The 12,227-nt window shown below is 47.4% G+C and overlaps 1 protein-coding gene across 1 annotated transcript in view; it reads left to right on the forward strand.

Moving 5' to 3' along the window:
• The window catches only part of DHX33 (DEAH-box helicase 33), a 90,106-nt gene that overhangs the window by 57,957 nt on the left and 19,922 nt on the right, over positions 1-12,227 (forward strand). Inside the window, exon 2 of the mRNA XM_073665236.1 lies at positions 11,976-12,136. Within this exon, the coding sequence (XP_073521337.1) occupies positions 11,976-12,136 (161 nt within the window). The remainder of the gene's footprint in view (positions 1-11,975; positions 12,137-12,227) is intronic.

Genomic DNA, 12,227 nt, shown 5'->3' on the forward strand with positions numbered 1-12,227 from the left:
AGTGTGTGTGTACTGCCTGCAGTGTGTGTGTGTGTACTGCCTGCAGTGTGTGTGTGTGTGTGTGTACTGCCTGCAGTGTGTGTGTGTATGTGTGTGTGTACTGCCTGCAGTGTGTGTGTGTGTGTGTACTGCCTGCAGTGTGTGTGTATGTAATGTGTGTGTACTGCCTGCAGTGTGTGTGTATGTAATGTTTGTGTACTGCCTGCAGTGTGTGTTCTGCCTGTAATGTGTGTGTACTGCCTGCAGTGTGGGTGTGTATGTAATGTGTGTGTACTGCCTGCAGTGTGGGTGTATGTAATGTGTGTGTACTGCCTGCAGTGTGTGTGTGTATGTAATGTGTGTGTACTGCCTGCAGTGTGTGTGTGTGTATGTAATGTGTGTGTACTGCCTGCAGTGTGTGTGTGTAATGTGTGTGTACTGCCTGCAGTGTGTGTGTGTGTTTGTAATGTGTGTACTGCCTACATTGTGTGTGTGTGTGTAATGTGTGTGTACTGCCTGCAGTGTGTGTGTACTGCCTGCAGTGTGTGTGTGTACTGCCTGCAGTGTGTGTGTGTACTGCCTGCAGTGTGTGTGTATGTAATGTGTGTGTACTGCCTGCAGTGTGTGTGTATATGTAATGTGTGTACTGCCTGCAGTGTGTGTATATGTAATGTGTGTACTGCCTGCAGTGTGTGTGTATGTAATGTGTGTGTACTGCCTGCAGTGTGTGTGTATGTAATGTGTGTGTACTGCCTGCAGTGTGTGTGTATGTAATGTGTGTGTACTGCCTGCAGTGTGTGTGTATGTAATGTGTGTGTACTGCCTGCAGTGTGTGTGTATGTAATGTGTGTGTACTGCCTGCAGTGTGTGTGTATGTAATGTGTGTGTACTGCCTGCAGTGTGTGTGTATGTAATGTGTGTGTACTGCCTGCAGTGTGTGTGTGTATGTAATGTGTGTGTACTGCCTGCAGTGTGTGTGTGTGTAATGTGTGTGTACTGCCTGCAGTGTGTGTGTGTGTAATGTGTATGTACTGCCTGCAGTGTGTGTGTGTAATGTGTGTGTACTGCCTACAGTGTGTGTAATGTGTGTACTGCCTGCAGTGTGTGTGTGTGTATGTAATGTGTGTGTACTGTCTGCAGTGTGTGTGTATGTAATGTGTGTGTACTGCCTGCAGTGTGTGTGTGTGTGTACTGCCTGCTGTGTGTGTGTGTGTGTGTGTGTGTACTGCCTGCAGTGTGTGTGTGTGTGTGTGTACTGCCTGCAGTGTGTGTGTGTGTGTGTACTGCCTGCAGTGTGTGTGTGTGTGTGTATGTGTGTGTACTGCCTGCAGTGTGTGTGTGTGTGTACTGCCTGCAGTGTGTGTATGTAATGTGTGTGTACTGCCTGCAGTGTGTGTGTATGTAATTTGTGTGTTCTGCCTGTAATGTGTGTGTACTGCCTGCAGTGTGTGTGTATGTAATGTGTGTGTACTGCCTGCAGTGTGTGTGTGTGTGTGTGTGTAATGTGTGTGTTTGTAATGTGTGTGTACTGCCTGCATTGTGTGTGTGTGTAATGTGTGTACTGCCTGCAGTGTGTGTGTACTGCCTGCAGTGTGTGTGTGTATGTAATGTGTGTGTACTGCCTGCAGTGTGTGTGTGTATGTAATGTGTGTGTACTGCCTGCAGTGTGTGTGTGTATGTAATGTGTGTGTACTGCCTGCAGTGTGTGTACTGCCTGAAGTGTGTGTATGTAATGTGTGTGTACTGCCTGCAGTGTGTGTGTGTATGTAATGTGTGTGTACTGCCTGCAGTGTGTGTGTGTATGTAATGTGTGTGTACTGCCTGCAGTGTGTGTGTGTATGTAATGTGTGTGTACTGCCTGCAGTGTGTGTGTGTATGTAATGTGTGTGTACTGCCTGCAGTGTGTGTGTGTATGTAATGTGTGTGTACTGCCTGCAGTGTGTGTGTGTATGTAATGTGTGTGTACTGCCTGCAGTGTGTGTGTGTATGTAATGTGTGTGTACTGCCTGCAGTGTGTGTGTGTATGTAATGTGTGTGTACTGCCTGCAGTGTGTGTGTGTATGTAATGTGTGTGTACTGCCTGCAGTGTGTGTGTGTATGTAATGTGTGTGTACTGCCTGCAGTGTGTGTGTGTATGTAATGTGTGTGTACTGCCTGCAGTGTGTGTGTGTATGTAATGTGTGTGTACTGTCTGCAGTGTGTGTGTGTGTATGTAATGTGTGTGTACTGCCTGCAGTGTGTGTGTGTGTGTACTGCCTGCTGTGTGTGTGTGTACTGCCTGCAGTGTGTGTGTGTGTGTGTACTGCCTGCAGTGTGTGTGTGTGTGTGTACTGCCTGCAGTGTGTGTGTGTGTGTGTATGTGTGTGTACTGCCTGCAGTGTGTGTGTGTGTGTACTGCCTGCAGTGTGTGTATGTAATGTGTGTGTACTGCCTGCAGTGTGTGTGTATGTAATGTGTGTTCTGCCTGTAATGTGTGTGTACTGCCTGCAGTGTGTGTGTATGTAATGTGTGTGTACTGCCTGCAGTGTGTGTGTGTGTGTGTAATGTGTGTGTTTGTAATGTGTGTGTACTGCCTGCATTGTGTGTGTGTGTGTAATGTGTGTGTACTGCCTGCAGTGTGTGTGTGTATGTAATGTGTGTGTACTGCCTGCAGTGTGTGTGTGTATGTAATGTGTGTGTACTGCCTGCAGTGTGTGTGTGTATGTAATGTGTGTGTACTGCCTGCAGTGTGTATGTAATGTGTGTGTACTGCCTGCAGTGTGTGTGTGTATGTAATGTGTGTGTACTGCCTGCAGTGTGTGTGTGTATGTAATGTGTGTGTACTGCCTGCAGTGTGTGTGTGTATGTAATGTGTGTGTACTGCCTGCAGTGTGTGTGTGTATGTAATGTGTGTGTACTGCCTGCAGTGTGTGTGTGTATGTAATGTGTGTGTACTGCCTGCAGTGTGTGTGTGTATGTAATGTGTGTGTACTGCCTGCAGTGTGTGTGTGTATGTAATGTGTGTGTACTGCCTGCAGTGTGTGTGTGTATGTAATGTGTGTGTACTGCCTGCAGTGTGTGTGTGTATGTAATGTGTGTGTACTGCCTGCAGTGTGTGTGTGTATGTAATGTGTGTGTACTGCCTGCAGTGTGTGTGTGTATGTAATGTGTGTGTACTGCCTGCAGTGTGTGTGTTTATGTAATGTGTGTGTACTGCCTGCAGTGTGTGTACTGCCTGCAGTGTGTGTGTGTATATGTAATGTGTGTGTACTGCCTGCAGTGTGTGTGTATGTAATGTGTGTGTACTGCCTGCAGTGTGTGTGTGTATGTAATGTGTGTGTACTGCCTGCAGTGTGTGTGTATGTAATGTGTGTGTACTGCCTGCAGTGTGTGTGTGTATGTATGTAATGTGTGTGTACTGCCTGCAGTGTGTGTGTATGTAATGTGTGTGTACTGCCTGCAGTGTGTGTGTGTATGTAATGTGTGTGTACTGCCTGCAGTGTGTGTGTGTATGTAATGTGTGTGTACTGCCTGCAGTGTGTGTGTGTATGTAATGTGTGTGTACTGCCTGCAGTGTGTGTGTGTATGTAATGTGTGTGTACTGCCTGCAGTGTGTGTGTGTATGTAATGTGTGTGTACTGCCTGCAGTGTGTGTACTGCCTGCAGTGTGTGTGTGTGTGTGTGTATGTAATGTGTGTGTACTGCCTGCAGTGTGTGTGTATGTAATGTGTGTGTACTGCCTGCAGTGTGTGTGTGTGTGTGTGTGTATGTAATGTGTGTGTACTGCCTGCAGTGTGTGTGTGTATGTAATGTGTGTGTACTGCCTGCAGTGTGTGTGTGTGTGTAATGTGTGTGTACTGCCTGCAGTATGTGTGTGTATGTAATGTGTGTGTACTGCCTGCAGTGTGTGTGTGTGTGTATGTAATGTGTGTGTACTGCCTGCAGTGTGTGTACTGCCTGCAGTGTGTGTGTAATGTGTGTGTACTGCCTGCAGTGTGTGTGTAATGTGTGTGTACTGCCTGCAGTGTGTGTGTGTAATGTGTGTGTAGTGCCTGCAGTGTGTGTTTGTGTGTGTACTGCCTGCAGTGTAATGTGTGTACTGCCTGCAGTGTGTGTGTGTAATGTGTGTGTAATGTGTGTGTGTGTGTAATGTGTGTGTACTGCCTGCAGTGTGTGTGTGTAATGTGTATGTAGTGCCTGCAGTGTGTGTTTGTGTGTGTACTGCCTGCAGTGTGTGTGTGTGTATGTAATGTGTGTGTACTGCCTGCAGTGTGTGTGTGTATGTAATGTGTGTGTACTGCCTGCAGTGTGTGTGTGTATGTAATGTGTGTGTACTGCCTGCAGTGTGTGTGTGTGTGTATGTAATGTGTGTGTACTGCCTGCAGTGTGTGTGTGTGTGTATGTAATGTGTGTGTACTGCCTGCAGTGTGTGTGTATGTAATGTGTGTTTACTGCCTGCAGTGTGTGTGTATGTAATGTGTGTGTACTGCCTGCAGTGTGTGTGTGTGTGTATGTAATGTGTGTGTACTGCCTGCAGTGTGTGTGTGTGTGTATGTAATGTGTGTGTACTGCCTGCAGTGTGTGTATATGTAATGTGTGTGTACTGCCTGCAGTGTGTGTGTATGTAATGTGTGTGTACTGCCTGCAGTGTGTGTGTATGTAATGTGTGTGTACTGCCTGCAGTGTGTGTGTGTATGTAATGTGTGTGTACTGCCTGCAGTGTGTGTGTGTGTGTAATGTGTGTGTACTGCCTGCAGTGTGTGTGTGTGTACTGCCTGCAGTGTGTGTAATGTGTGTGTACTGCCTGCAGTGTGTGTGTGTATGTAATGTGTGTGTACTGTCTGCAGTGTGTGTGTATGTACTGCCTGCAGTGTGTGTGTGTGTGTACTGCCTGCAGTGTGTGTGTGTGTGTACTGCCTGCAGTGTGTGTGTGTGTGTGTGTACTGCCTGCAGTGTGTGTGTGTGTACTGCCTGCAGTGTGTGTGTGTGTGTATGTGTGTGTGTACTGCCTGCAGTGTGTGTGTGTGTGTGTACTGCCTGCAGTGTGTATGTAATGTGTGTGTACTGCCTGCAGTGTGTGTGTATGTAATGTGTGTGTACTGCCTGCAGTGTGTGTGTATGTAATGTGTGTGTACTGCCTGCAGTGTGTGTTCTGCCTGTAATGTGTGTGTACTGCCTGCAGTGTGGGTGTGTATGTAATGTGTGTGTACTGCCTGCAGTGTGGGTGTATGTAATGTGTGTGTACTGCCTGCAGTGTGTGTGTGTGTGTGTGTGTGTGTGTATGTAATGTGTGTGTACTGCCTGCAGTGTGTGTGTGTGTATGTAATGTGTGTGTACTGCCTGCAGTGTGTGTGTGTAATGTGTGTGTACTGCCTGCAGTGTGTGTGTGTGTTTGTAATGTGTGTACTGCCTTCATTGTGTGTGTGTGTGTAATGTGTGTGTACTGCCTGCAGTGTGTGTGTACTGCCTGCAGTGTGTGTGTGTACTGCCTGCAGTGTGTGTGTGTATGTAATGTGTGTGTACTGCCTGCAGTGTGTGTGTGTGTATGTAATGTGTGTGTACTGCCTGCAGTGTGTGTACTGCCTGCAGTGTGTGTGTATATGTAATGTGTGTACTGCCTGCAGTGTGTGTATATGTAATGTGTGTACTGCCTGCAGTGTGTGTGTATGTAATGTGTGTGTACTGCCTGCAGTGTGTGTGTATGTAATGTGTGTGTACTGCCTGCAGTGTGTGTGTATGTAATGTGTGTGTACTGCCTGCAGTGTGTGTATGTATTGTGTGTGTACTGCCTGCAGTGTGTGTGTGTATGTAATGTGTGTGTACTGCCTGCAGTGTGTGTGTGTGTAATGTGTGTGTACTGCCTGCAGTGTGTGTGTGTGTAATGTGTATGTACTGCCTGCAGTGTGTGTGTGTAATGTGTGTGTACTGCCTACAGTGTGTGTAATGTGTGTACTGCCTGCAGTGTGTGTGTGTGTAATGTGTGTGTACTGTCTGCAGTGTGTGTGTATGTAATGTGTGTGTACTGCCTGCAGTGTGTGTGTGTGTGTACTGCCTGCTGTGTGTGTGTGTGTGTGTGTGTACTGCCTGCAGTGTGTGTGTGTACTGCCTGCAGTGTGTGTGTGTGTGTGTGTGTGTGTACTGCCTGCAGTGTGTGTGTGTGTACTGCCTGCAGTGTGTGTGTGTATGTAATGTGTGTGTACTGTCTGCAGTGTGTGTGTATGTAATGTGTGTGTACTGCCTGCAGTGTGTGTGTGTGTGTACTGCCTGCAGTGTGTGTGTGTGTACTGCCTGCAGTGTGTGTGTGTGTGTGTACTGCCTGCAGTGTGTGTGTGTGTGTATGTGTGTGTGTACTGCCTGCAGTGTGTGTGTGTGTGTGTGTACTGCCTGCAGTGTGTGTGTATGTGTGTGTGTACTGCCTGCAGTGTGTGTGTGTGTGTGTACTGCCTGCAGTGTGTATGTAATGTGTGTGTACTGCCTGCAGTGTGTGTGTATGTAATGTGTGTGTACTGCCTGCAGTGTGTGTGTATGTAATGTGTGTGTACTGCCTGCAGTGTGTGTGTATGTAATGTGTGTGTTCTGCCTGTAATGTGTGTGTACTGCCTGCAGTGTGGGTGTGTATGTAATGTGTGTGTACTGCCTGCAGTGTGGGTGTATGTAATGTGTGTGTACTGCCTGCAGTGTGTGTGTGTGTGTGTGTATGTAATGTGTGTGTACTGCCTGCAGTGTGTGTGTGTATGTAATGTGTGTGTACTGCCTGCAGTGTGTGTGTGTAATGTGTGTGTACTGCCTGCAGTGTGTGTGTGTTTGTAATGTGTGTACTGCCTTCATTGTGTGTGTGTGTGTAATGTGTGTGTACTGCCTGCAGTGTGTGTGTACTGCCTGCAGTGTGTGTGTGTACTGCCTGCAGTGTGTGTGTGTACTGCCTGCAGTGTGTGTGTGTGTGTATGTAATGTGTGTGTACTGCCTGCAGTGTGTGTACTGCCTGCAGTGTGTGTGTATATGTAATGTGTGTACTGCCTGCAGTGTGTGTATATGTAATGTGTGTACTGCCTGCAGTGTGTGTGTATGTAATGTGTGTGTACTGCCTGCAGTGTGTGTGTATGTAATGTGTGTGTACTGCCTGCAGTGTGTGTGTATGTAATGTGTGTGTACTGCCTGCAGTGTGTGTGTATGTAATGTGTGTGTACTGCCTGCAGTGTGTGTATGTAATGTGTGTGTACTGCCTGCAGTGTGTGTGTGTATGTAATGTGTGTGTGTAATGTGTGTGTACTGCCTGCAGTGTGTGTGTGTGTAATGTGTATGTACTGCCTGCAGTGTGTGTGTGTAATGTGTGTGTACTGCCTACAGTGTGTGTAATGTGTGTACTGCCTGCAGTGTGTGTGTGTGTATGTAATGTGTGTGTACTGTCTGCAGTGTGTGTGTATGTAATGTGTGTGTACTGCCTGCAGTGTGTGTGTATGTAATGTGTGTGTACTGCCTGCAGTGTGTGTGTGTGTGTACTGCCTGCTGTGTGTGTGTGTGTGTGTGTGTGTGTACTGCCTGCAGTGTGTGTGTGTGTGTACTGCCTGCAGTGTGTGTGTGTGTACTGCCTGCAGTGTGTGTGTGTGTGTGTATGTGTGTGTACTGCCTGCAGTGTGTGTGTGTGTGTACTGCCTGCAGTGTGTGTATGTAATGTGTGTGTACTGCCTGCAGTGTGTGTGTATGTAATGTGTGTGTTCTGCCTGTAATGTGTGTGTACTGCCTGCAGTGTGTGTGTATGTAATGTGTGTGTACTGCCTGCAGTGTGTGTGTGTGTGTGTAATGTGTGTGTTTGTAATGTGTGTGTACTGCCTGCATTGTGTGTGTGTGTGTAATGTGTGTGTACTGCCTGCAGTGTGTGTGTGTATGTAATGTGTGTGTACTGCCTGCAGTGTGTGTACTGCCTGCAGTGTGTGTACTGCCTGCAGTGTGTGTGTGTATGTAATGTGTGTGTACTGCCTGCAGTGTGTGTGTGTATGTAATGTGTGTGTACTGCCTGCAGTGTGTGTGTGTATGTAATGTGTGTGTACTGCCTGCAGTGTGTGTGTGTATGTAATGTGTGTGTACTGCCTGCAGTGTGTGTGTGTATGTAATGTGTGTGTACTGCCTGCAGTGTGTGTGTGTATGTAATGTGTGTGTACTGCCTGCAGTGTGTGTGTGTATGTAATGTGTGTGTACTGCCTGCAGTGTGTGTGTGTATGTAATGTGTGTGTACTGCCTGCAGTGTGTGTGTGTATGTAATGTGTGTGTACTGCCTGCAGTGTGTGTGTGTATGTAATGTGTGTGTACTGCCTGCAGTGTGTGTGTGTATGTAATGTGTGTGTACTGCCTGCAGTGTGTGTGTGTATGTAATGTGTGTGTACTGCCTGCAGTGTGTGTGTGTATGTAATGTGTGTGTACTGCCTGCAGTGTGTGTGTATGTAATGTGTGTGTACTGTCTGCAGTGTGTGTGTGTGTATGTAATGTGTGTGTACTGCCTGCAGTGTGTGTGTGTGTGTACTGCCTGCTGTGTGTGTGTGTGTGTGTGCTGCCTGCAGTGTGTGTGTGTGTGTGTACTGCCTGCAGTGTGTGTGTGTGTGTGTGTGTACTGCCTGCAGTGTGTGTGTATGTGTGTGTACTGCCTGCAGTGTGTGTGTGTGTACTGCCTGCAGTGTGTGTATGTAATGTGTGTACTGCCTGCAGTGTGTGTGTATGTAATGTGTGTGTTCTGCCTGTAATGTGTGTGTACTGCCTGCAGTGTGTGTGTATGTAATGTGTGTGTACTGCCTGCAGTGTGTGTGTGTGTGTGTAATGTGTGTGTTTGTAATGTGTGTGTACTGCCTGCATTGTGTGTGTGTGTGTAATGTGTGTGTACTGCCTGCAGTGTGTGTGTACTGCCTGCAGTGTGTGTGTGTATGTAATGTGTGTGTACTGCCTGCAGTGTGTGTGTGTATGTAATGTGTGTGTACTGCCTGCAGTGTGTGTGTGTATGTAATGTGTGTGTACTGCCTGCAGTGTGTGTACTGCCTGCAGTGTGTGTATGTAATGTGTGTGTACTGCCTGCAGTGTGTGTGTGTATGTAATGTGTGTGTACTGCCTGCAGTGTGTGTGTGTATGTAATGTGTGTGTACTGCCTGCAGTGTGTGTGTGTATGTAATGTGTGTGTACTGCCTGCAGTGTGTGTGTGTATGTAATGTGTGTGTACTGCCTGCAGTGTGTGTGTGTATGTAATGTGTGTGTACTGCCTGCAGTGTGTGTGTGTATGTAATGTGTGTGTACTGCCTGCAGTGTGTGTGTGTATGTAATGTGTGTGTACTGCCTGCAGTGTGTGTGTGTATGTAATGTGTGTGTACTGCCTGCAGTGTGTGTGTGTATGTAATGTGTGTGTACTGCCTGCAGTGTGTGTGTGTATGTAATGTGTGTGTACTGCCTGCAGTGTGTGTACTGCCTGCAGTGTGTGTGTGTATATGTAATGTGTGTGTACTGCCTGCAGTGTGTGTGTATGTAATGTGTGTGTACTGCCTGCAGTGTGTGTGTATGTAATGTGTGTGTACTGCCTGCAGTGTGTGTGTATGTAATGTGTGTGTACTGCCTGCAGTGTGTGTGTGTATGTATGTAATGTGTGTGTACTGCCTGCAGTGTGTGTGTATGTAATGTGTGTGTACTGCCTGCAGTGTGTGTGTGTGTGTATGTAATGTGTGTGTACTGCCTGCAGTGTGTGTGTATGTAATGTGTGTGTACTGCCTGCAGTGTGTGTGTGTATGTAGTGTGTGTGTATGTAATGTGTGTGTACTGCCTGCAGTGTGTGTACTGCCTGCAGTGTGTGTGTGTGTATGTAATGTGTGTGTACTGCCTGCAGTGTGTGTGTATGTAATGTGTGTGTACTGCCTGCAGTGTGTGTGTGTATGTAATGTGTGTGTACTGCCTGCAGTGTGTGTGTGTGTGTATAATGTGTGTGTACTGCCTGCAGTATGTGTGTGTATGTAATGTGTGTGTACTGCCTGCAGTGTGTGTGTGTGTGTGTGTATGTAATGTGTGTGTACTGCCTGCAGTGTGTGTGTGTGTGTAATGTGTGTGTACTGCCTGCAGTGTGTGTGTGTGTGTGTGTAATGTGTGTGTACTGCCTGCAGTGTGTGTGTGTATGTAATGTGTGTGTACTGCCTGCAGTGTGTGTGTGTATGTAATGTGTGTGTACTGCCTGCAGTGTGTGTGTGTACTGCCTGCAGTGTGTGTGTGTATGTAATGTGTGTGTATGTTATGTGTGTGTGTGTACTGCCTGCAGTGTGTGTGTGTATGTAATGTGTGTGTGTGTACTGCCTGCAGTGTGCACGTATGTAATGTGTGTGTGTGTACTGCCTGCAGTGTGTGCGTATGTAATGTGTGTGTGTGTGTGTACTGCCTGCAGTGTGTGCGTATGTAATGTGTGTGTGTGTGTACTGCCTGCCGTGTGTGCGTATGTAATGTGTGTGTGTGTGTGTACTGCCTGCAGTGTGTGCGTATGTAATGTGTGTGTGTGTACTGCCTGCAGTGTGTGCGTATGTAATGTGTGTGTGTGTACTGCCTGCAGTGTGTGCGTATGTAATGTGTGTGTGTGTGTACTGCCTGCAGTGTGTGCGTATGTAATGTGTGTGTGTGTGTACTGCCTGCAGTGTGTGCGTATGTAATGTGTGTGTGTGTACTGCCTGCAGTGTGTGCGTATGTAATGTGTGTGTGTGTACTGCCTGCAGTGTGTGCGTATGTAATGTGTGTGTGTGTACTGCCTGCAGTGTGTGCGTATGTAATGTGTGTGTGTGTGTACTGCCTGCAGTGTGTGCGTATGTAATGTGTGTGTGTGTGTACTGCCTGCAGTGTGTGCGTATGTAATGTGTGTGTGTGTGTACTGCCTGCAGTGTGTGCGTATGTAATGTGTGTGTGTGTGTACTGCCTGCAGTGTGTGCGTATGTAATGTGTGTGTGTGTGTACTGCCTGCAGTGTGTGCGTATGTAATGTGTGTGTGTGTACTGCCTGCAGTGTGTGCGTACGTAATGTGTGTGTGTGTGTACTGCCTGCAGTGTGTGCGTATGTAATGTGTGTGTGTGTGTACTGCCTGCAGTGTGTGCACACTGCCTGCAACGTATGTGTACGCAGTGTGTGTGTGTGCGCACGGCCTGCAACGTATGTGTACGCAGTGTGTGTGTAATGCCTACACGTCGCAGGCAGCTCGCGCGCGCACACACGTCGCGTGGGCGCGCCCGCTGCCTTCGACGTGTGTGTGCGCGCGCTGCCTGCGTTCCCGGGACTCCCGTGCTGTTGTGACATGTGACCCTGTCACTTAATCAGCGCTGGCGTCACTGTCTCCACCTTCGGACAAATTGAACGTGAAGAGGAAGTCCGGGCTGCAGCTGATCTCTGATTTCCTTTTCATGTTCAAATCGACAGGAGGCGGAGACAGTGACGCCAGCTTTGATTGGGTGTCGGCTTCACATGTCACATCAGCACGAAAGCCTCGGGAGAGCGAGTGCTGGCACCACTGGAACAGAGCTGGAACGGGAGTTGAGTATAAGCTATTTCAATTTTATCAGGGCCAAGCGTGGTGGATGACAAGGAGTTGTCCATGTACAACTCCTGGCAAAAATTATGGAATCACCGGGCTCGGAGGATGTTCGTTCAGTTGTTTAATGTTGTTGTAAAAAAGCAGATCACAGACATGGCACAAAACTAAAGTCATTTCAAATGGCCACTTTAGGGCTTTAAGAAACACTAAAAGAAATCAAGATAAATAATGTGGTACTCAGTAAGGCTATTTGTGGTTGTGCCAAAGAGGAGACCAAATTCCATGAGAGGAGTGCTGGTAGACCTTCTTGTGTCAGCTCGGTCACATTGGTTGCTGTGTCTGTGCCATACTTTGCTTTATTGCAGCTGGACAGTCTTTATAGTTCTGTAACTCTTCATCTTTCTACATTTTAATGACTATGTCCATATGGATATTACTTCTGCTATGTACCTCCATAATCTCTAGGAAATGTTCTTTATATTTACAGGTGAAACTGGTTCTGGCAAGACAACTCAGATTCCACAGTACCTGTATGAAGCGAGCATCGGGCGCCAGGGCATCATTGGCGTGACCCAGCCTCGAAGGGTCGCTGCTATATCCCTGGCAACAAGAGTGTCTGAAGAGCGAAAGACTGAGCTCAGTAAACTGGTAGGTAACCTCATTTCCCGTATGGCAGGATATTATCAGAAGCAGAAGTCTTCTTTTCTCATCTAGTGTTGCATTTCTTAGTCGCAGAAAG

This window comes from Phyllobates terribilis, unplaced genomic scaffold (assembly GCF_046119375.1).
Source record: "Phyllobates terribilis strain yellow unplaced genomic scaffold, ASM4611937v1 Scaffold_2__4_contigs__length_985480577, whole genome shotgun sequence".
NCBI lineage: Eukaryota > Metazoa > Chordata > Amphibia > Anura > Dendrobatidae > Phyllobates > Phyllobates terribilis.